Raw genomic sequence first — 26,645 nt, forward strand, 5'->3', positions numbered from 1 at the left:
CGAGCGTTCTTTACGAGACTTCGAAATAACACGGGGATATCAGACTTAGAATGGGGATTTCACCACGCGTTCGCTAATAAATTGATTTGAGGATTATAATTGGGCCGGGTGTTTGCTATGGAAGGATCCTTGCAACATAGAAAAAGTAAATTTTCGATGATTTCGCTGGAACTGCGTTCGGCTCTGAAAATCACAGAAGAACGATTTTTAATGTCAGACCGAACCGACCATTTCACTTAACCTCTAGTACAGGCAATTTGTCATCAAAATAGGCTGTATTTGAAAATCCTTACCTACCGATTGATCTTTTGTCCATGCCTGAGGGGTGATGAGGAAAGCTTAACTCCGTATTTTTGTACGACTTAGCATTCCAGAGTTATAGCGGTAGAATGGCAACGCAGCGGTCCTATTGTTACTGTAGCCGGGGAGATCGGCATTGTTCAGCGACTAGACCGGTTTCGAACACGTGCCCAATTCACAACATTTTCACACTTTCACTAGCTACAGCTCCAAAACGGTAAGTCGTACAAGAAAATTGTTTAAATAAAAGTTGTCTGTTTCTTTGAGATTAAAACTTTTCCAAATGCAATACAGACGAAAAACAATTTTTTCCGGTGAAAAAACCGAAAAAACACGTTTTTTACAACTTCAGCGTCACCTATTATTTCAATTTCAAATTATACGGCATAACTTCAAAAAACATTAATTGTAGAGGAGAATGTCCTCTACATTTTTTGTTTGAAAAACTTTTCTCTAAAATGCATAAATTCAGAGAAAAACGCATTTCAAAAACTTTTTGAGTTTTTCAAAAATCTATGGGAGGGGGATGTTAAAAATCTGGAGTTAAGCAATCTTAAGTTAACATAAGAAGTAAAAATGAAGAAGTTTTACAAATTTACAAACACTAACAAATAGCTTTACACCTACTTTTTAATGAATTTCTGAGATTATTATACTAAAATAATCTGTAAATTCCTATTTTTTCACCATTAACAAAAATTCTCCCTAATAGTCTCTTCTAACAATTTCTTCCTTTCTTTAGTATGTATTTGAAAAAAATAAAATAAAGACAGAGAAAATAAATAAATATTTTATTCAGATCAGTATACAATAATACATAATAGAGATCATGTCAGGAACGAGTTTCAAATATTTAAAAACACAGATTTTATTTAATTTCTATTATCACTGTACATGACGAAAAATACTTCTACAACATGATTATATCATGAAATAATACTGTAAAATACTGAAAAATAGTAATTTAATAAAACTGTACTCTATTATTATACTTTGGCTTTTGCATATAGGCAATCCTTACTACCTTGGATTTGCTTGGCAGCTTGAATTGTGTTTTTCATCAGCATTGCCACAGTCATTGGACCCACTCCACCAGGTACTGGTGTGATGTATCCAGCCACTTTACTTACACCTGAAAGTATATTTTTTTCTTTAACTTTTAAATAGAACTATTTAATCCAGTATTTTTTATTAAATAAATAATTTTAAACATAGTAAAATCAAAAGTAAATTGGTTGCCCAGTTATTGTAGTGGCTAGCATGTTGGTTTTTAGATAAGCTTGTGTCAAGTTTAAAATCCAGGGAGCTGGTGCATCTACCAATCTCATTCAATTCATATCCCTTGCCAAAATATATGTAGAAGTATATAAAAATTTGAAAAAATATAATAAATAAATAAGAATTATGGATGGATGCATTAAGCAATTAAAAAACTTTCTCACAAGAGATCATCTGAACCAGACCATTTTCTTAGTTGCATATACACGTAGCAACATAAAACCGCTGCAGAATCGGTAGGTTATGTTGAACTGAAATTTTATGAATGATACAGATAAATTAAATAAGAAAAAAAATAAAATGTAATTTAAATGTTGCATTTATTTACCTTATTCTTACAAAAGCTGTTCAAAATGACCATCCACTTCACCATCAGTCGATGCACTTTTGTGCTCGACTGATCATACTGAGTCGTCTGACGCAAAAACGTTGTCAATTGCGTTTATTTCTCATTGAATGTTCACCTTCAGTTTATCAATATTGTGGGGATTAAATGCATAAACTCTCTCCTTTAAGTAGCCTCAAAGGAAAAAATCGCAAGTGGAAAACTCTGGGGAACATGGAATCCACCATCCTCTGCTGACAGCTCGTTCATTTGTAAAAGTTGCATGAACCCGATTCACTGAAACATTTGATGTGTGACATGTTGCTCCGTCTTGTTGGAAGAAGCTGTATTATCTTTCATTATCAGTTAATTGTGCATAGAATTCTTCAAAAATTGTGAGGTAAACTTGTGTATTGACAATCCAGTCAAAAAATAATGGTTGTACTATATGATTGATGACCAGTACGGCACACTAAACACTAATTTTTTCATCGTGAAGTGGATGCTCGAATATCTCATGAGGATTCTTCACCATCCAATACCTGATGTTCTGCGAATTAACATGGCTAGATAAATGAAATCATGCCTCATCTGACATGAAATACAACATCGGGTCTATCTGTCCACCAACAATGTTTTTGAGAAGCCAGTTGCAATAATCAAGTATTTTGGTTTGTCTGTCTCTGTCAGTTGTAACATGGTATCATTTTAATTTTAATTCATCAAGAATTTTACGACAAAATGTGTATTTAACAAGGAATTTTTGGGATAACTTACATAGTAATTTTTTTGGACTGGCAGTAATTCTCCTTTCAATATTGGCAATAAATAGCCTGTGGAGTCCTAACAGATGGTCGTCTATTTCATTTTGTATTTGAAACCAAACCTGCTGTATGCCATTTGTTAATTAAATTGTGTATGCTACTCTTCGCTGAGATACAGGCATTAGAAAATTTTTCTACGAATATTTGAGCAATTCTTCAAATGATCCAGAACAAATATAGACCTCAACTATAGTTATCTTATTCTGGATTGAATAAGGCATATTACACAAACACAACTACACTCATAATACTGCACTGCAACAAAACATATATGGCACTGACACGTAACCACCTGACAAACAGCAGCAACAATCAGTAGTAACATATGCATCCACTAGTCACGCTAGTTGTGTTAAAGTCTTTCATAAATAGTGTTGGGTAGTGGTTTCATTATGGGTTCAGTTTTATGTTGCTCACTCTGTATAAGGCTAATGATTTATGTTAGAGAATAACACAGTTACTCAATTTTTCTTCATAAATTGAATAATTAATTGAGTGATTTTTTCTGATTTTCAAGTCTTAAAAATAACATTACTAAAAAAAAAAGAGTGCATTCTTATAAATGCCAGGTTACGTCCTTTCTACTCCAGTTGCTCATCAGCCATAAATAGATTCTTTAGCTAGGAATATTATCATACATGTCTCTCAGTTTACATTCAACAGAGAATTATTTTATTTATTACACAGAAAGTTTTTTTATTGTATTTTTATATATTACACACTAAATGTGATAAGATTCTTGTAAATCCCATAGCAATTAAACAGAACTGAAATTACAGTTTTAAAATTCTTGTGAGTTTTTAACTTCCATAAGTGACAACATTTATTTTCTCTAAGTAGACATTTTATATTTTTTTTTTTTTTTTTAGAACAGAAATTCTGACTAGGCTACAGAATAGTAACGTAATAAAACTATTTCTCTATCTGAGATTATGTGGAAGATAAATATAATGTTTATATAAAAATATGAAACTGATTAAAATAAAGAAAAATAATAAATTTAGAAGAAGAGTAAAGTTAAAATATATAGTTAAATATTCATATAAATATACCTTCAAAGTCAACATCGCCAACTAATGAGGATTTCCCTGTGTCTTTGTTAAAAATTTTTGTAATACCAACATCAATAATGCAAGCTCCTTCTTTCACCATATCAGCACAAATTAAATTAGGAACACCTAAAATTACAAAATAATGACAGCAAAACAATAATAATAATTTATTAATTCAAAAAGCATGAAAAAAGTATGACTTCTTTTTAAGGAGAAAAGAAATCTATTCATTTTTAATATACATTACAGAATCAGAATAAAAATTACTAAAACTTAAAAATTATTAATATTGAATGTTACAATTTATGGCAAATACTATGACAATTGGAAAGCCAAAAATTATGAAGTTAGGTTTTTTAAATAAGATATTAATGAGGCTAATGAAAATCAAATTTATTAATTTAGAAATTATCATGTTTTAAAGATAAGTTCGAGAAGAGAGTTTGAGAACATATCTTGAAAAAAGTAAATAACACTAGTGGGGAGATCACAGATACGGTAACCCGTGAATAACGAGCTCGCTTGAAACGAGTCAAATTCAGGGATTTGTTTGGTTTTCTATCTCATTAATGATAAATTAACTTGCTTTTAGCGAGGTATCGACGCATCATAAATTTGGTTTTTTTAAAATTTTTTTAAATACTGTAATTCAAAAGAAAAAAGTTAAATAACCAAATAATCTCATCGCAAGAGAAATTCTTCATTTATGATTTATACGTAAAGATGTGACATTTTATCTTAGGCTTGGTCAGGTCAGGTCTGCAGGGTGAACAAAAGGTTTTCCGTTATAGTAGGTTTTTCATTACAGGATGTTGTACAGTACAAGTTCCATAGCAGTATTACAAAGGCTGATAGTTATTTTAATTACTCGAGTTTTTCTGTTTGCAAATTACAGGAAAGACTGAAGCCAAACAATGATCCGTCATATTTCTTAAAATTCTATTTTAGAAAGGAATTTTTGATAACTAATGAATCATACTGCTATTAATTTAACTTTAACTTTTTTAAAAAATTTTGTCCGTCGACGTATTAAGGAATCCGTATAACAAAATAATTTGTAATAAAATAAAATACAAATAAATTCACCAATTTAAATAAGCCAATTCAATTTAATTTAAATTTAGGTCAGAATTTACAATGGTTACAATTCATTAGGTGGCAAGTTGTTTTTTTAATTAATTTTTAGTTTTGGAAGTTTAGATCACATTTTGCTATGATAATTTATAGAGATGATTCAATTACAGAATTACCTAACAGTTAGGGTTTATTTAATTAACCATGACAGAACATATTTATGTATTATTTTAAAATGTTAATTTAGATGTGTTTTGTTCATTTTCTGAAGAAATAATAGCGCACTGGAAAGCAGTTGTGGATCTGGAAGAACATGGTAATGAAAATGTGATAGAGAATTAAACTAAAAATCTTATTCTATAGCCAGGATGCAATTTAATAAAATAGTTATTGACTATCATAAAATTAAATTATTCTGTACTTAAAGACACATTCAGTTAAATACAATTTTAACTGGAGAAAAATGGCTCGTACTAACTATAATGATACGCTGATGAATAAATACTATTTTCTTCAAATCCTTATAATCTTTTGACAATACATGTATAAATGCCCCCATTAATTTTTTTTTATATTTTAGCTCCCAGAAAGAAGAAAGAGAGAAAAAAAAAAGAAAGAATCTAGAAGGAACAATGGGATCTTTCCTGAAAAGAACATGCAGAAAAACCTAGAAGGCGCAGACAATGGATATTATTATGCTTGAACAATTAAAAGGAGGGTTGGGTACTGATTCTGCAGGCCAGGAGGTAATAAATACTGCCAGGGACCAGCAGTGACAATTAGCAGTTTTTCAGTTTGGGTTTGGTGCAGTGTGCAATACAAGCAACAACAGTAAATTTTTGGTAACAATGAGTGAAGGTTTATCAAGAGTATTTAATTGTGGACAGTTGTTGAAAACAAGAACCTATTTGATGAGTTATTTGGGAACAGGAGTGACAGCAACAGTATTCTATTCATTCATAAAGTGTAGGATAGTTCTTTTGTAAACAGTAAAAGTAACTAACACTTGAAGAAAGTAAATTGTATATTTTTCTATTATCTTATTTTTAATTCAATATTAGTTTCTATTAGTAATTACAACGTTTTTAGTAAATAATAATCATTATGAAATCAATTTTGTTTGTTTTTAATTTGAATTAATGTTTTATACCTTATAAATATATATATAAATGAATGTTTGTTTGTTTGTCCCATATGTGTTCCTATACCATTCCATCAGATTTCTATGAAACTTTGGTAAGTAGTCGTGTACACACCCATGAATGTTTCTGAATAGTATGGACCCGCTAGGTGGCGCTAGTGGTTGAGATATTTGGAAAAATTACATTTATGTTTCAATTTGGCTCATATTCAGAATATATATTAGATATGTGAAAAGAAAATTTTTTGCAAACGCTATACTCGCTAGGTGGTGCCGGTGTTGAGATATTTATGAAACAAACAAACTTTCTTTTCTATATATATATATATATATATATATAAAAGGCAATGTTCATATGTATGTCTGCTACAGACTATAGACTAAAACACTACTGTACCGATTTAGGCACGGGGAAAAAAGAAAAAATAAAAAAGCGGGAAAAGGGAAAAGAAGTAATGGAAAAACAAGAGAAATGAAAAGAGAAAATAGGGAAAGGGAAAAAAAAGGAAAGGAGAAAAGGGGAAAAGTGAAAGGTTAAATTTTGTGAAGTTCCGTAATGTTCAGTTTTTTAAGTTTTATTAAACTTTCAATTGTGTTCATTTAATCTAGCAATAGTGAAGCATTACTGGGTCTGCTAGTATTATATATTTATTTTATATATTTGACAGTAATAAACTGTATTTATAAGAAATTTTTACGTGTGTAATCTATAAATATTCTTGTCAAACAGCAAACACATGACACTATCTATTTTAGAACAGCTCTACGGTAGCATTCTATTTCTGTATTTAAATTTATATGTTTAATAGCAATTACTATGAGGCAAACTTATACTTACTCATTATACTTATTTTTTAAAAATAACTCACATGTAATCAAAAAATTACAATGTGACAACTTACAGACAACAATGTAGTATGTACATGGCCATGAATGACACAGGTTCGCTAACCTTAAGGAGAGAAATTTCTTAGCGGTCTTTACTTTACAGATATCCCTCATATGTTTATAAGCAAGAGAGATTGGTGAAGTTCAGAAAACAGCTTTAGAGCAGTTGGTGAATCATCAGAAACATTCTTCTTGACAATTACAAATTACAAAAACTACCTTATTATCTTTAAAATTACACATTGATACTTAACTATATTTTTTCAACACTTAAATACATTTATATAGATCATTTAGAAAGTAATCTTCATTATTTGCAGAAGTTATTGAAACAGATATTTATGCTATGTCATAATAACCAAATGACTGTAAGCATGAGAATGTGTGACATCAGTCACTCCCTTCAAAAAAATGGCATAGCCATTCTCAGGAATAACAAGCACCATCTCCTGCTATACTTACTAGGAAAAGTGAAAAATAAAGTGAATTTGCAATTGGAAGAAATACTAAAACCTGACAAAGAAAATGCACTTAATAACTTATCTTGTATGTGACTCATTAAAATGAAGTATGACTAATGTACAAAAAAATGTGTTAATTGATCAGCTAATTATTATAGAAAAAACTAATACTAATCCCATAAGAATTTAATTTTTATATTAAAGGTTTATTATTCTCTTGGATAGTTGTTCTGTTAATTTTTATGCACTAATTTATTTCATAAGGTAACGTAAAAGCATGAACTACTTTCATGTTCTTAATTTTTTTTAAATATTAACAACAAATCAAAAGAGAATTTTAGTTTGTTACTTACAGTTGTGCAATTGTAAACTTTTTACAGAGTTTTGTAAACTTAAAAAGTTTTAAAGTTTAGTTTAAAAGTTTTCAAGTATGGTAGAACCGGATCAATAAAAAGAGTTTGAAAAATTTTTTTTTAATCTATAAATATCTTTGGTACTTAAACTGACAGTTTTTCTAAAATATATTATAGTATCAATTATTTCTTAGACTGAGGTTTTCAGTAAAAAGTGCGCACATTTTTAAATAACTTTCTACAAAAATTTGCATCTAGCATAACTACTAAGTATTCATATAGCATCACAGATAATTTTTACTTGGAGTATGATTTGTTTTGCATGACAAAATAAATTATATTTCATCAGGCAGTTAGTTCATTTGCTTTGTAATGTTAGTGTTTTTAATATCACTAGAATTAATAACTTTCAAATGAATGGTGCTTGTTCTTCCAAAGGCTTTTCAGAGCTAATTATCAGCATCTTCTTCAATAGAGTTTATGGTAACATTGTTACATTACAACAGTAACACATTTTTAAACATAACAGATCAAACATATTATTCCACTAAAGGGGTCTCTAATATTTTTAAATCAGATAACATTAATAACATTATTCTGTAAACTAAACTCTATGAAATAAGGTGCTGATAATTAGCTCAAAAAGGCCTTTAAAAGAAAATCCATTAATCTGAATGTGAATAATTTACTCTCTGAAATAATTTTAAACAGAAACATGATTCAAATATCAAGTTTTTAAATATTTTTGTAGCCTTCAATTATTTTGAAGTTAAAGAATCTAATGTCCTCACAAATCTCTCTATTCATATAACACATAATTTAAACTGTATGGTATTATGAAACAATAAAACGTGGAGAAATGATGAACTTGTATTTAAACTGCAAAACTAGGATATGAACTTTTTGAGAAAATTTTCAAGATCTAAACCTAATTATTAATATTAATAATTTGTTCATTTAAATAATAGATAGGTAAAAGAACAATCGGTAGAAAGTTTTAAGAAATATATCAGATTTTGACAAAAACTTTGTAAGATATTTCTGATTCAATTAGAACAGTTACACACATGAAGTACACATTTATAAATCTTTATATCATTTTACTCTGAAAAAAATATACAAAACTAGTCATTTATTTGCAATTGAATTTCTTTCAATTACATAATGTAATGTATTTGAGGCCAAGTAATCACTGTGAGTGTGTGTGTATGTATGTGTTTCATTAAATCTGTATTTGCTATTAAAATTTTTTTTATAATTTTACCAGTTGCAGAAACAATAATGTCAGCAGTTTTTGTAAAAGATCTCAGAACTTCTGGTGGTGTATAGCGGTGGCATATAGTAGTGGTAGCATCCATAGCTTTAGTTGCTCCTAAATTAAACAAAACAATGTTTTTAATTAATTAACATCAAACAAAGTTATAAACAGCACTGTCTAATAAATTACTGGGTATTTAGTGTATCAACTGCTCCTCATTTCAACCTACTATTATTCTCCACTGCTCTTAATGAACAATTTTTTTCTGTTTAACTTAGATCTCTTTAACTTCTACACTCTCCCCTCCCAAAAAAAAACTTGATGGAATTATTCTTCATTTGATATTATTATCCTTTTATATTCAATATCCTTAAATAAGGAATAAAAGCCAATTTCTCAAACATGGCTACCGCTGATATATTTAATAAATTATAAAAAAAAGTGAAAATCCACCTTACTATCTAATTAAATGTTTCTCTAGATCTTTCACTCCTTAGACCATTGTCAGGACAATAAAATAATATTATAACATAAAGCCAAAAAATTAAAATGATTAAACAGTCATGACTGTTTGCTAGTTATCAGTACACTTAATTGAAATGGAATGTAAAGTACAGGGTCATTCACGGGAACCGTATGATTTTTAAATAATCATAAAAAATTGAATATTTACTTTAAAAAAGTTTTATTGGCACTGAAACATTTGTTAAATCAAAGCATTTGTTACTTACTCATGAACGAAAAATTATGTCCGGCAAGTGATGTCCATTTTGGGCAATACATTGTTGTAGCCTTTCACGGTAACTGGCCTCAATTCTTTGCAGCATGTCTACATCAATCTGGGTGACGTGATGACGAATTGCGATCTTTAGGTCCTCCAACGTACGCGGTTTATTGCCATACACACGCGATTTCAGAAACCCCACAGAAAAAAATCACAACTACTCAAGTCGGGGGACCGGGGGCCAAGGAATGTTGCCGAATCTGGAAACGATCCGTCCCGGAAACAAGTTACGGAGAACAGCCATCATTGCCCTTGCTGTGTGCGCAGTAGCTCCATCCTGCTGGAATAACACATTTTGAAAATCGATTCCCCGGTTTCGTAACTCAGGGATGAAAAACGTATTCAACATCACAATGTAACGATCAGCTGTTACAGTTACGGCAGCATCATTTTCTTTAAAAAATTATGATCCAATAACACCGACATTTACTATTGCACACCAGACGGTCACCTTTGGGCTATGAATTGGTCTCTCGTGAAGCTGATGTGGGTTTCTTTCTGCCCAATACCGGCAATTCTGTTTGTTGACGAAGCCATTCAGATGAAAATGGGCTTCGTCACTCATTAACAATAACAAATTTTCATTTTCTTCAAAAATTGTAAGCATTTGTCGACAAAATTGTAATGGCTGTGACATCTTGCTCGTTTAACTGCTGCACGACGGCTATCTTGTAAGGATGGAAATGCAGGTCTGTATGCAGAATTTGTCTTACCGTACTTGTGCTCATTTGAAGCGCTGCTGAATGCCTCTGAATAGAGCGGCGTGGGCTTCTGACAATGGCTTTCCTTACTCATTCGATGTTCTCCGGAGTGCTAGCAGTTCGTTGGGGACCCGGTGGTTTTTTCTTCAATATTGAACCACTTGTTCGAAGGTTGTTTACCCATCGCAATATTGTGTTACGAGAAGGGACACTTGCATTACGATGGATATTAAACTGACGGTGGAAATCTCGCTGAACAGCAGTTACAGATTCGTTATTTCGCACAAAACTGTCATACGCATACAGGCATTGGTCCAGCTCCAGCGTCCACGGCTCCATCTCAACGACTAAAATGTAAATGCTATGAAATGTCAGACACCAGCCACGTGCCCCTCCCACCACGAACGCCTGAGTACAACCCACTTCAACAACATCCGGTTCCTGTGAATGACCTTGTATAATCTGATGGAATAAAATGAAGTTAACAGGAACCATGTTGTATGGATGATATATTTAAATTTTCTCTTTATATCTACATTCAGAGCATGTTTAAACAATTTTTTGTTTAACAGCAAAAAAATTTTTGCTCATTAATTAGCTTTTTATGATTACTGTGAATGGGGTATCATTTTAATTCAACAAATGATCAGTGCATCACTATTTTTGATTTTGATGATATTTGGCATATGGTAACTACCCACATTATAGTGGCCAAAAATATTTTTTTTTTATATTTAAAAAAAATGTTTTTCTTGAATAATAGAATTATTTTCTAACTCACCAACAGGTAAAAACAGCAATTTTCATCACTTTTCTCAAAACTGTAAAAGCTGTAGCATTCTTATTTTACACCGTACAGAGGGCCAAAAAGGGCTTTTGAAAAAGAGTAAAAATGGAACTTCTAGTGTACTCAAAATTCATTTTGTTACATATCTTGTAATGTATACTGAAGTTATGTTTACAAATTGTTTTTTCAAATTTTGGTCCCAAAATAAATAATGACTTATGGTAACAGGGATGTTTTTCACCTTTTAATTCTTAGGTACTAGCAGTACTTATAAAAAAAAAAATTGACTATTACCAAGGAACAGTAAAAAAATTTGAATTTTCCTTTACTAAAAAATGGCGAAAATGTCTCATTTTTGGGACCCAAAAACCACATGTGGCAAAAATCTAAAATGTTTACTGCAGTAAGTACTTTTAAGCCATATCAAATTTATTTTGTTACTCAAAGGGGTTGATGAGTAATGAAGCCATCAAAATCACTAAAAACAACCTTCCTTCTAATCGTAAACAATGTATTCAAAAATATTGATGTTATGCATTTTTTCAGATTATAAAAATTACAACTAAACTCATCAGAATGAAAAAATTGATAATTAATAAAGTCAATTACAAAATGATAAGCAACAAATTACAAAAATGTGATAATAATTTACAAAGTGATAAACAATTCAAATACATTAACAACATGCTCAATTCACTTTTACCTTATTTTACTCCTGCTAATGGAAGTTATGAACAAATGTTGCACTTTTTGATAACAAACTTAACATAACTTGTGCTCCTGCCACTTTTTTATTGAGTAAAACTGATAAGTCCTCATTCATCTTTGGTATAATGTTGCGTCCTCTTCCAGTAGTTGATAGAAAAAGCTCTGAAGGCATGAGAATCGTTACAATATTTTCCAGTTGAACCCATGTTTGATTATCCCTCAATGATTTCTTGAATGAAGTACCAGGACCCTGTGGATGGAAAAAGTATATTCGATATTCCTCTTCATTTTCATGTATATTGTCTTCAATGACTTCACCTAACCACCACTTGCCAGCAGCAACCACGCAGCAGATATAATTTTTATATTTTGGCTTTGATAAACCTATAAAGTAATCAGAAACACTAATGACCTTGAGTACTGATACTAACATAAATGTTTCTGATTCAGAGGTCGCTTGGACTTTCAGAATAAATTTCTGACTTGTTGGAACATAACTGTAAAGGTTCTGTTTCTGAAACTGTTGTGATTACCTGATAACGAGAACTGAAGTATTCTGCAGTCTCTTGAACATCTTTATTAGAGCAAAAGATAAATATTATATTTTTAATACTGTCTTTGCAGTAATTGCACATTTCAGAAGGTGTAACAATTTGATTGTTGACTGTACATTGAAGGCTAGCTTTAGTCACAGTCATTTTTACAGTTCCACCAATCCTTTTCCATGGTATGAGGCCAAAAATTTCATTCAGCTGCGATTTCAAAATCTTCTCTTGATGGTAGCACAAATTTATAATTTTTTTTTTGTTTTACTGCAATAACTTTACTAGTTCAGAAAACAAATAAATAATCTCTTGAATAAATCAGTTAGATAACAATAGATCTCTTTTATTTTACCCATCGGGTTGGTCTAGTGATTAACGCGTCTTCCCAAATCAGCTGATTTGGAAAGTCGAGAGTTACAGCGTTCAAGTCCTAGTAAAGCCAGTAATTTTTACACGGATTTGAATACTAGATCATGGATACCGGTGTTCTTTGGTGGTTGGGTTTCAATTAACCACACATCTCAGGAATGGTCGAACTCAGAATGTACAAGACTACACTTCATTTTCACTCATACATATCATCCTCATTCATCCTCTGAAGAATTATCTAAACGGTAATTACCGGAGGCTAAACAGGAAAAAAGAGAGAGAGCGATCTCTTTTATTTACGTTACTGTGAGGATGAAAATAAATAAAGCTAAGTAAACTACTACAAAATTTCATTTAATAACATGTAAACATTATTTCTTACTATTTAACTACCTCTTTTAATTGTTTCATAAGCAGTATTAGATATGTATAATATATATTTTATATTTTGTTTAAAAAGATAGTTGCTTTTTTGAACAGAAGTGTTGAGTTTTAAATAACAGATAAAGATTATGAATGCATTATAAAATTTTCAAAAACAAAATGTATTCAACCTCCAAGGTAAGGTGGCATCTCTGCGTTACATCCACAGGGTTTCGGATTTAAATCCCACTCAGGCGTGCAATTTTTCATGTTCTAGAGAACTTCATATTCTATTTCTATGAAAATGCTATGAATTTATACTGTGAATTACTCACCAAAAAAAAACTTTTTTTCTGACTAAGCCAGGAGGAGGTTAATATTTTAGATAGCTGTTGGTTACACTTTTGCCCAAACTGCAGAATAGCTGCATTGATTTAATGAAAGATTAACTAAATTATTCAACTCAATTGCACAAGTAGACAATGACTTGATAAAATTAAAATGGCAGATGGTCTGGACCAAATTTTCCTGAATTGAAAAAGCAAAATTATTTTTAACTTGTACAGATTGGTATCACATAAACACGTTTGAAAAAATTAAAAAAACATATTTATATATTACTGGAATATACAACTGTACTTTATATTTTCATGAAAATATCAAGTATGAGGAGATAGTTGTAAAAATTTTTAAATTATACATATTAGAAATAATCATAAAAATATTTTTTTAAATTCAAATAAATATGAATAATTTTTTTTTAAAAATCAGTCAATAAAATAATTGATTGAAGAGATATAAAATAACTTTCAATTGAATACTGTTCATTTGATAATATAACAAAATATGATATTAACAATTGGAAAATGATTAAATTCATCATCATATATCAAATCATATACAAATTATTCTTACAAAGGAAATCTTATTTTGAACTAATTATGCAGAACCTTCTTCAGAGGAGATATCAGTGGCAGTGCTTTTCATAAAACTTTTCTTAAAAGAAATCACGGAACTCTTTTTGTAATGCTTCTTAGATTTCAATATATACAAAACAGATAACAAACGCACTTTTAAAGTACACAAATAAAACCATTACAACTAACACTTGAAAGATTAACCCATCTTTCTCCATCATCAGTTACTTAAAATGTGAATTCAGTTAATTTTATTTGTAATGTTATCATATACAACATATTAATCACCTCTTACAGCACAAACATTCAGTTTTCTCAACATCATGTAATACACACATCATTGTCAGCTAACAACTGCACTAAAGAATCTACTATCATAACTAATAGATTGCTTTCTATTCACCTGTACATAAAAACAAAATTCTACATAAAAAACAGAACAAAATCATAAGTAGACAGTCACAGAAAATATATATAATATTAACATACATTAACCAATAATCTTACAAAACTGCCAACAATTTCAAGAAAGAAGTTCATGGTGTGACTATCAAAATTATAAAAAAAAATATATACACAAGATGATATATAACACCAAAAATCATGCACTGACACACACATCAGTTTATGGGTACAAAATTGTTTAATTTTTACTGTTAAATTTTAGTTTACTAAATATTACATCAGACAGACTGGATACACACACATTGACTTTCAACTAATGTGGACACAACAACCAACTATCACAAATTACTTTAAAGAAACAAAACACATCAAAAAACATTAACCACAAAATGAAAATTTTACACATAGCAAATAAAAATCATGATTTCAAGGCACTTGAACATTAACAACACACACTTAATTTCATATAAATGAATGAGCACAAAAAATCAAATATGGTTCAATATGTGTTGCAAGTAGACACTAAGGATGCCGGTCTCCATGGTGTGATTGGTAGCATTTCAGGCTTTTATCCGGAGGTCCCAGGTTCGAATCCCAGTCAGGCATGGCATTTTCTCACGCTACAAATCATTTATCTCATCCTCTAAAGTAATACTTAACGGTGGTCCCAGAGGTTAAAAGGAGTTTCCTAATACATTTAATATTCAGGGCAGTATTAATAATAATGCCACTGTAATTAACAAAAAAAAAACTCAAGTTATTTCTAAAAGGTTCTCTGAAAGAACCATTATAAATCAATAATAATAATTACTACATTCACTTTCTGCAAATAATGTTGCTAAATTTATTTCAAAATGAGCTAACAAAATACACAAGACCATACCTGACACCTGACGAATAATAACAAAAACCTGATGAATAAAACAATATTGTAAACCACAAATTATTCTTTATTACATTGAAACAAATATTTTTTAAGCAGATCATATGCACATGCAGCCACAAATTTAAACTACACTGCTCATTCGAATATTACACAAAAATTAATCATCCTTTTAGAAACAGAACATAGAGCTATAACCATATTCATACAAACACTAAGTACAGCTTGTACCTTTACACACAGCATAAAAAAGGCAAAATTTCATAAAAACTTTGTCGTAATAAATTCATACAATTTTACACTTTGAAATAAAGTTATCCATCTGTGTTGTCTTTTTTCCAAATGACAATTATATTAGAATGAAACTGGCTGTTATGGTGCAAAAAATTACTTAGTAATAGAATGTTTAGAAAGAGATATATAGATGGTGACATCAAACAAGATTTAAGAAGAAATACATGACTGGTACAATGGGTGGATGAAATGGTACTGGAAAACATGGGTGGAACAATGAACTCCAGCACCTAATCATATTCCCTGTTGTATACACATTTGTCATCTAAAAGCACATTATTGCTATACTACAAATAAAGTACATTAAACCAACATTTACTTATATTATTTAAAAAAAACCTTTTTAACCCCTGAAGTACTCCCCTATGAAGGCTCCACAGGACCATTCCTCCATGTACCCGACACTCAAGCCTGCGCCCCATTAGGTAGGATCAAATTATTCTTCGCAGATATGATGGCACTCCATGCAATTAAATGCATTTCTCATGTCTAGAGTAACGAGAGTAGAATTTCCTGCCGACCACCTCTTGCAGCTCTCCCAGCCATTTCACACACCGCTGCCACAGCGTCAAGGGCGGACCTTCCCCTGCGGAATCCATACTAACTAGCAGAAAGTCCATCCCCTCCAAGACTGCCCAAGATATTCTGTTCTGAAGCATGCACTCCTGTATCTTGGCCAGCACATCTATCATCGCCAGCAACCATAAAGAAGAGGGGGGTACTGGATCCCTCCCCAGTTTTACTACAAGTACCAACCACTGATACTTCCAAATCTCTAGGAATACTCCTTCTGTAAGGCAACTGTTGTACACCTTATGAAAAACCTCCAGCTTGGCTCAGACTGCCACCTTGACCACTCAATTTGGCAGTCAGTCCGGCCTGGCACCTTGGCCAGAGGTCAGCGCGATGCTGTCAGATCCTGAGTGACAGATGCTCTGGGCTTTATGGCTCTTCTTACCAATATGTTGCAAAGCCTGTCCTACGGATCTATTTCTACATCCACAATTAGTTTCTTCCAGGATCTCTTTTTAGCATCGTGAATGCATTTGACAACATCCTTCTTGCATTCGATATATCTGTCTGCCAATACGTCTCTAAGGGCAGGGAGATACGTCCTAGTCATGCGTGTCCTTGCCCTGTGGTAAGCCTCTCTCTTTTCCTCAATTTAAGTGACCAACAATACACAGGCAGGTGCTCCTTCCTGGAATACCTCCATGGCGTACTGGCACATGCTGTCTCAAGTGAGCCCACTAAATAAGGTGCCTTCTCTTCTGCAGTGGACCCTTTGCGTACTCCTCCAAAATCATGCCCCTTGACAAAAGCACCAGGGTTCAAGTTCCTGGTGCTGTAGCCAATAAATGTAGTAGGACCATCTCTGCCAAATCCTTCTTCCATAATTGTCGTTATCACCAGCTGGTGGTCGCTCCCAGAGAGGCCCTCCCATGCTCACCAGTCACCAGTATGCATGGTCAGCTCAGAAGTCGCAAGCCGCAAGCGTTATATCGAGAATGGATCTGGTTGCACCCCTCCTAAATGTGAGGGCACCTCCCTCCTGTTCAGACAAATGAGATCCAGTGCCACAGCTGTCTCTATTACCTTCCTCGACTGTCAGTCCTAGTGGAGTCCCAATCTGTAGACAATGCATTGAAATCACCTGCGAGGAGTGCAGGGCAATGCACAGGAGATCACTCGTGATGGCAGTCAATTTCTCCTCAATTGGAATATTTGGTGATATATATATATATATATATATATACAAAAAAAAAGCTCTTCGGTTAAATGAATGTTACAAATAAAATTTGTAAAATTATCTAAATACTAAATGCAAATAGTACAGTTCATTAAATTAAATTTAATTTAATTTGTAAAAGCAGTTATTGAACCTCATCATAACAGCTAGGTAAACATGTTTACCTAGCTAGAATGAATGTTTTAATTAAAGTAACCAAAAGATTTATGTGTTATGCAGTAGTATGACCTTACAGCACTCAAAAAAATTTGTTCAAGTTCATTACTTCCATGAAACTATAGAAAGAAGTACACAATTTTGTTACTGTATTTGGGCTAGTCTATAAAATAAAAAAAATTCAGCTAGTTTACTCATATTATTAGCTAATGTTTTATTGAAGCTAAACTTTGAAAAAAGATAATTCCTTTCATTTATCTTTTTTAGCTTTTACCATACATCATTGTATATACAAATTAAATTTAACTAATATTATTTCAATTTAGATCCTGTAAAAAAAAAATTACTACTAAATAATTATTTAGTGTTATTTTTATTATTTAAATTATTTTTATTTTGTTTATTAAAGTAAAACTTCTATATAACTATTTAAAAAAAAAAAAAATTAAAACTTCTATTATACTTATTTCTACGGAGAAAAAATTGTTTTAATAAACAACATACCTTTCCCATCCGCATGAAGAAGCATTGCTATAGGCATACCAACATTTTTTGACCGGCCACAAACAACTGCATTTTTACCTACAGTCTCAATGCCTGTAAAATAAACAGTATTTAAAAAAACAAAACTATATTTAAAGAAAAATATTAATAGTTATTCTTTTATTAGTTATTACTTTTGTTCAGGTGATTTTAGAATAATTAACTCAGCTTCAAATAATGGGCAGACAGGAGTAGGTTTCATAATGAACAAGAAGATAGGGAAGAGAGTAGAGTATTTCAAAACGCGTAGCGATAGAATCATTGCAATAAGGATAAAATCAAAACCTAAACCGACAACGATTGTTAACGTCTATATGCCTACAAGCGCCCATGATGATGATGAGGTAGAGTGTGTATACGAAGAGATTGATAAAGCAATTAAACACGTAAAAGGAGATGAAAATTTAATAATAGTTGGGCATTGGAAAAGGCAAGGAAGGAAATATAGTGGGTGAATACGGGCTGGGCAAAAGGAATGAAAGAGGGGACCGACTTATAGAGTTTTGCACGAAGTATAATTTAGTAATTGCCAACACCCAATTTAAAAATCATAATAGAAGAATATACACTTGGATAAAGCCAGGCGATACTGCAAGGAATCAGATAGATTATATCATGGTTAAGCAAAGATTTAGAAATGAACTCGTTCGACTGCAAAACTTACCCTGGAGCAGACATTGATAGCGATCATAATTTGGTGATAATGAAATGTAGATTGGGGTTTAAAAACCTGAAGAAAAGGTGTCAGATGAATCGGTGGAATTTAGAGAAGCTTGAGGAAGAGGAGGTAAAGAAGATTTTTGAGGAGGACATCGCAAGAGGTCTGAGTAAAAAAGATAAGGTAGAAAATGTAGAAGAAGAATGGGAGAATGTTAAAAAGGAAATTTTTAAATCAGCAGAAGCAAACTTAGGCAGAATAAAGAGAACTAGTAGAAAACCTTGGGTTTCAGCTGATACATTGCAGCTGATGGATGAACGTAGAAAATATAAGAATGCTAGTGATGAAGAAAGTAAAAGGAACTATCGGAAATTAAGAAATGCTATAAACAGGAAGTGCAAACTGGCGAAAGAAGAGTGGATTAAAAAAAAGTGTTCAGAAGTGGAAAGAGAAATGAACATTGGTAAAATAGACGGAGCATACAGGAAAGTTAAGGAAAATTTTGGGGTACATAAATTAAAATCTAATAATGTGTTAAACAAAAATGGTACACCAATATATAATACGAAAGGTAAAGTTGATAGATGGGTGGAATATATTGAAGTTATACGGAGGAAATGAATTAGAAAATGGTGTTATAGAGGAAGAAGAGGAAGTTGAGGAGGATGAAATGGGAGAAACAATACTGAGATCTGAATTTAAGAGAGCATTAAAAGATTTAAATGGCAGAAAGGTTCCTCGAATAGACGGAATACCTGTAGAATTACTGCGCAGTGCAGGTGAGGAAGCGATTGATAGATTATACAAACTGGTGTGTAATATTTATGAAAAAGGGGAATTTCCGTCTGACTTCAAAAAAAGTGTTATAGTCATGATACCAAAGAAAGCAGGGGCAGATAAATGTGAAGAATACAGAACAATTAGTTTAACTAGTCATGCATCAAAAATCTTAACTAGAATTCTATACAGAAGAATTGAGAGGAGAGTGGAAGAAGTGTTAGGAGAAGACCAATTTGGTTTCAGGAAAAGTATAGGGACAAGGGAAGCAATTTTAGGCCTCAGATTAATAGTAGAAGGAAGATTAAAGAAAAAAAAACCAACATACTTGGCGTTTATAGACCTAGAAAAGGCATTCGATAACATAGACTGGAATAAAATGTTCACATTTTAAAAAAATTAGGGTTCAAATACAGAGATAGAAGAACAATTGCTAACATGTACAGGAACCAAACAGCAACAGTAACAATTGAAGAACATAAGAAAGAAGCCGTAATAAGAAAGGGAGTCCGACAAGGATGTTCCCTATCTCCGTTACTTTTTAATCTTTACATGGAACTAGCAGTTAATGATGTTAAAGAACAATTTAGATTCGGAGTAACAGTACAAGGTGAAAAGATGAAAGATGCTACGATTTGCTGATGATATAGTAATTCTAGCCGAGAATAAAAAGGATTTAGAAGAAACAATGAACGGCATAGATGAAGTCCTATGCAACAACAAAACAAAAGTAATGAAATGTAGTAGAAATAACAAAGATGGACCACTGAATGTGAAAATAGGAGGAGAAAAGATTATGAAGGTAGAAGAATTTTGTTATTTGGGAAGTAGAATTAAAGATGGACAAATCAGAAGCGATATAAAATGCCGAATAGAACAAGTGAAACGAGCCTTCAGTCAGAAATATAATTTGTTTACATCACAAATTAATTTAAATATCAGGAAAAGATTTTTGAAAGTATATGTTTGGAGTGTCGCTTTATATGGAAGTGAAACTTGGACAATCGGAGTATCTGAGAAGAAAAGATTAGAAGCTTTTAAAATGTGGTGCTATAGGAGAATGTTAAAAATCAGATGGGTGGATAAAGTGACAAATGAAGAGGTATTGCGGCAAATAGATGAAGAAAGAAGCATTTGGAAAAATATAGTTAAAAGAAGAGACAGACTTATAGGCCACATACTAAGGCATCCTGGAATAGTCGCTTTAATATTGGAAGGACAGGTAGAAGGAAAACATTGTGTAGGCAGGCCACATTTGGAATATGTTAAACAAATTGTTAGGGATGTAGGATGTAGAGGGTATACTGAAATGAAACGACTAGCAGTAGATAGGGAATCTTGGAGAGCTGCATCAAACCAGTCAAATGACTGAAGACAAAAAAAAAAAATTCTTTTTAATTCAAATAATCACTGAAAATTTAGTAATTTAGGAATAGTGTAAAAACCTATAGAATGGTGTATTTTTATTGATCCTTCTAAAATACAACCTAAAATAAATCAGTTTTATTTAGCAATTTAATTAGTAAGTTTATGAGGATTTGAAGTTCATAGTAGCATTAATGGGGCTTGAAGATGAGTTCACAAAACATTGCTGTTTCTTAAGTTTATAGGATATCTGAGCAGCATTTTGTAAAAAAGTTACACTGGCTAAAGAGAACTAAGTGATCAAAATGTCTTGCATGCTTCTTTTATTGAATCTGAGAAGATTCTTCTTACTTCATTTCACATCGGTTTAAGATTGATGAAAAATTTTGTAAAGGGCTATGATAAAGAAGATGAAGGTTTCAGAGATTTAAGAGAACTTTTACCACAATTAAAACTCAATCAAAAGAAATTAGCAGAATGGATATTATTTATGAATTTGATAACTTTTTTTAAGCTACAAAAAAAGATAAAAATTATAAAACCCTAGTATAAGAGCTTCTTAAGTCCTGCCATGCCTTAAGATGTTAAATCTCGCTAAAAATACATTTTCCACATCAACATATATCAATTTCTTTTTGGGAAATCTTGGTACAGTTTCTAATAAACAAGGAGAGAGATTTTTCTGGAATATTAAGACTACTATGACTTAACACCAAGGCTGCTGGGACTCAGTAATGATGATGAGTGACTATTGCTGCTTTGTAAAAAAAGAAGATCTGACTCCACATAAAAGGAAAACATTGTATTTAAAGTATGTTAACATTACTTTGTTAACATACAATTTTCTTTTTACAAGATCTAACAAATACTTATTTAGTTGAATAAAATGTTATTTCATAATAAATAAAAATAAGTTCTTAATAAAACCAATGTGATTATTATTTTTTTTAATGATATGTACAATGTTGCTCATAACAAAAAAGCTATAAATGTTGCAACTTTTTTTGCAATTATTTTTTTTTTAAATTCTCTCCAGCAAAATCAATTAGAAATAGTTAATTTTTGTAGACCAGTGTAAACTATTTTTATAATGTAAACTTCTAAAATTTAATAATTATAAAATCTGCCAATAAACGTATATTTTTATTAATGTAAAGTCGGTCATCCAGTAGTAGTAATATTTATTCTCAAATCAAATAAGTCTTCAACACTGTATACATTTAAACTGGATGTAATTTTTCTTTTAAATACACGGCCATGATTACAGTTGAAAATATTTTATCAGAAATAGTAATGATAGTTCAGTAATTCATAACTTTTATGGATTACTTTTAAAACTAAATATTTATATTGTTCTAATTTATTATAATATAAACTCTTACAGTAGTTTTAATGGTGTTTTTATTCTGAAAAATCTGTTTAATAATTTTTAGCATGTGTCCAGCTTTATAGTTCTTTGTGTGTACATTTACTTATTTATAAATAATACAAATTATTTTTGAAACAAAATGTAAAACCACTTATAAAATACAGTCTAGATATTCTAGAAACTCTTTAATCCCCCCCCCCCCCCCGCCAGTCACTAAGTGCAGAATATGACATTAAAAAAGAATTACATCACATCTAAGCACATATCAGCATAATTAATGTAAATGAATTGAACTGGTAGATCTTCAGAATGCTACAACAATATTTAACTGTTTACTATATTAACTGCTTATTTTTCTTCTCTAAGAGGACATAATTTGCATTTAATGGTGAATTAGAGGCATTAAATCTAGCTCTAAAACAGGTTTCAGTGATGTGAGCACAATATTTTTATGCATACATCTGACTGAAGTCTGTTGTGTATGTAAAATTTACAGATTAACTTATTCATTTTTTATATTACAATAATAAAATTTGTTTATAATACTTTTCAGATGCTTTTATGAATTCAACTGTTAATTATTTTTTTTAATGTAATGATATTGCTTATAATTAAGAATTTATGGCTGTTATAATCAAGGATAAAAGAAATAAAACTGATGAAGAGTTTATACCTACATTTTTAGTAACAATACTTCATTAATACACAAGTCTCACATAATCATTGGAAAACATACCCAAAATAAAATTAAATAAACAGCTGAACAATATGACAAGAAAGTTTAAAAATTTGTAAACAGAAGAATTTTCAAAAAATATTCCAAATACAGAGCAGAATTGTTGATGAAATACCATAATTCCATTAACTAAATTAATTTTCAAAATAAAGCATGTTCTTAAAACTTTAATACTAAAGTATATCTATGTAAAATGTTAATATCTATTACCAAAATAAGAAAATTCATAAATAAAATTGTGTAACTGAAACGTATGATTCAAACACTAAATACTATTACAATTTTTTTTTAACTGAAAACAAATTTTATATCAACATCCCTGAAGCTTATTATCTACGAATCTAATATGAAAAAACTAGAGGTGGAATGACAGATTCTTTAGAGAACAAAAATATTTGGCAAGTGTAGTAAATAAAAATGATGAGTTTCAAGAAAATGAAGGAAGGGTGGGATCTGTTCTGCAACAAAAATTAAATGTGCTGTTTAACAAAAAAGACTCTTCAAAATAACTCTGTATACATTGCTTACAAAATTATGATAAACTGACAAAAACAAATATATTCCAAGTTAGTCAGTGGATGTTATTAATATCTGCAGGCACTACTAGGAGCAATAGTGGACATTAATTAATTTGGTTGGTTTTTCAGTGGATACCATTCTACACAGAAATACACTGAAATGAGGTGTCAGATAATTCTAGAAAAGAGGGGAAGATAAATTACTTTTTCAGCAAATCTAGAATATTCTACCATTCCATCACGCAGTATATTAAAAATTAATTTAAAAGGGGAAATTATGAACATCTGATGACACAAGATGAGGGGAAAGATGGATTTGTTATTAGAGGCCAAAAGCACACTTGCCCAACATCCAAGGAGAAATGTATAAAATTCAAAAAAATTACTGGGAAGGAACTGGGAAGGAAACTAATAACTATAAATCAAATTTTTTGCATTAAATAAATAATTATAAAAATTTACCAGATCTCTTTATAAGTTCCTGTACTCCAAGAGGTGTGCATGGAATCAGAGTATTCATGTCCAAACAAAATTTTCCAACATTAAGAACATGGAAGCCATCAACATCTTTATAAGGTGATACAGCATTACAGACAACACGTTCTGTGATATGACAAGGTAGTGGAAGCTGCAAAAGAGAAAAAAAAAACTAATTTTTAACACATTCTGTTTGTGGTTCATCATTTTACATTAATTAAGACTGTAAAATAATTTCTAGGTACCTGCAAAGTAAAAGAGATTTACAAAAAATATCTTCATTCCTACTTACTCAAAAACAGAACTACTGAAAAATACATTATGCCTATTTATAAAAAATAATAATCCATATCTTAGTAAAATAGATAATGAGTTTGGGTAAGATAGTAAACAGAAAATCTTATATGTGATAGTTTTGCAGCAACTGAAATGTCTCAGGGACATCCTACAAACTGAAGGATGTGTAGATAAAAAGGTCAAAAACTGAAGCTTTGTTTAATAAACCAGTTCTTGTAGGTCTAAAAATAATAAAATTAGGAAACTTACTTCCAGTTTCAGTACATTTTGTTGGTGTTTATTATGTTACAAATTATGTGGGTTTTTTCACACACAGATTTCATGAAACATTAAATAAAATTCTCTAATGTACAAACTTTTTACAAAAACTTTGTAGATGCAGAAATGTTTACATCATCTTTAAATATCATGAAATGATAGTGTAAGAATACTTAGTAAAATCAAGGAGACCATTCACAAAATATTTAAACAGCAAAGGCTCAAGAGGAAACTTGAGCTACTCTCTCATAAGGTGACTCGTAATTTTAGTGTCACATACCAAACTTAACGAATTAGGGTACTCCTGAAAACATTTATTAAATATTCTCAAAATTCAAACATTCAATCATTAATCTTTTTATCTTTAGTTTATTTAAATTAAAAAAATGGCTTAGCAAAAGCTAGCTAACAATGAGCTTGAGCATGCTGCAAAATCATATGACATATCCATTCAATAACATAACAGAAAATAAATCTTTTATATAGAGTAACCAAAGACCAAGACTTACCCGTAATATATGGTATTGAACAACAATACTCCCCTTCCTATTAGCAGGTAAGATTTTCAATAAATAATTCCAGATCTGATTATAATGATTTCATCACCATCATTTAGTATTAACAGACTTATTTGTCTAAACATATTTAAAGCTCCTTTTTCTCTGCAGCTGCCTAACTTTTGCAAGATTCTCTTTTTGCCTGTTAATGTTAACTTGATATAAATAAATCTAGCATCCATTTTCACAGCCATTACATCTAAATTCTTTTTAAGAATACTATTTTCATAAGTGAGGGCTTTATGATTTTTCGACAGGAAATAAAGTAACAGCAGATCTTTCTGCTTGTGTATTAACAATACTAAGTGTATTGTTAAGCTAGTTGTTACATATATAAAAGTTTGACTTTTTACATACATAGAAGTTCGTTTTTTAAGTGTGACTTTATGATTTGCCAAAAAAATTCAGGATATTTTTGAAATGTAATCAAGTGATAGTCCCACAACTCAAACTGGCATAGAATTGAAACTACTTCTTCCTTAAACTCTCATTTTCACCATACATTCTAAACATGACCCAATAACAGCAGAATCTCTGTATCACTTAAAAATTTTCCTTGGAAGTAAAAATTTACAATGCATATAATTCAATTTATCTTTATCAATGAAAAGAGACTACTTAATGTAATACAGACACTCATGACTAAGTGATATAAAATATTAAGTAACAGTAAAAAATTACAACAGCAACTACCACAATATTTAAGTGCTTGTGAAAATATACACTACTGAATATTTACATAAGGAAATAATAATACTTATACAGCACATTCAGTTATTTACAATGTAATTTTGTCATATTGGTGCATAAATAAGACTTTTTTTAGAGTTTAGCCCAGATATTTGAAAAACAGTGCCATATGATTTGAAAAGACTATTGTGAACAATATTGCAAGAAACACGTAAAATAATTATTGAGGTTCTACAGAAATGCTTTCATATTATAAGACATAGTATTCCATAAAATTCTGAACTCATTGAAACAGTTGTTGAATAAAAATCGTTTGATGAATTTTTTACTAGTATTTCATATTCATAAATAAATTACAATAAAACAAAATTTGTTCATACGTCTGTGACAATTGATTACTCTAGTAAAGTAAAAGACATTCTACTTTAGTTGGATTACTAATTCACTCTCATGCTACACCCTTAATAGTTTGGTTGTAGATACCAAAAGCTGCAAGGTCATTCACACCAGACTATTACCATGCTTCTTCTAGTTACTATTCAAATATTATTAGTAAATAGCAACTTGTGACCCATATTTACCAAGAAAAGTCTAAGTACCATATGCAAAGAGTTTAATTAAAGATCTAACACCTTTTTTGTCATGAGACAGTTGATGCAAAATTAAAATTACACTTTTTCCATTCTATCTTAATAATAATTTTCACACTATTAAACAGAGTGGAAAATATAAAGATAGAACATATGCTTCAAAACAATTAATTTTTAATTATACATGAACAAAA

The 26,645-nt window shown here is 30.8% G+C and overlaps 1 protein-coding gene across 2 annotated transcripts in view; it reads right to left on the reverse strand.

Moving 5' to 3' along the window:
* Nucleotides 1-1,074: 1,074 nt before the first annotated feature.
* Nmdmc (NAD-dependent methylenetetrahydrofolate dehydrogenase) overlaps nt 1,075-26,645 on the reverse strand; it is a 57,776-nt gene continuing 32,205 nt past the window's right edge. For both annotated transcript variants that reach the window (XM_075379539.1, XM_075379530.1), the window contains exons 4-8: nt 24,045-24,210; nt 18,121-18,213; nt 8,961-9,068; nt 3,780-3,905; nt 1,075-1,432 (exon numbers count right to left, since the gene is read on the reverse strand). In XM_075379539.1, coding sequence (XP_075235654.1) covers nt 1,287-1,432; nt 3,780-3,905; nt 8,961-9,068; nt 18,121-18,213; nt 24,045-24,210 — 639 coding nt within the window. In that variant the 3' untranslated portion in view covers nt 1,075-1,286. The remainder of the gene's footprint in view (nt 1,433-3,779; nt 3,906-8,960; nt 9,069-18,120; nt 18,214-24,044; nt 24,211-26,645) is intronic.

Source organism: Lycorma delicatula, chromosome 1 (genome assembly GCF_047948215.1).
Source record: "Lycorma delicatula isolate Av1 chromosome 1, ASM4794821v1, whole genome shotgun sequence".
Lineage (NCBI taxonomy): Eukaryota > Metazoa > Arthropoda > Insecta > Hemiptera > Fulgoridae > Lycorma > Lycorma delicatula.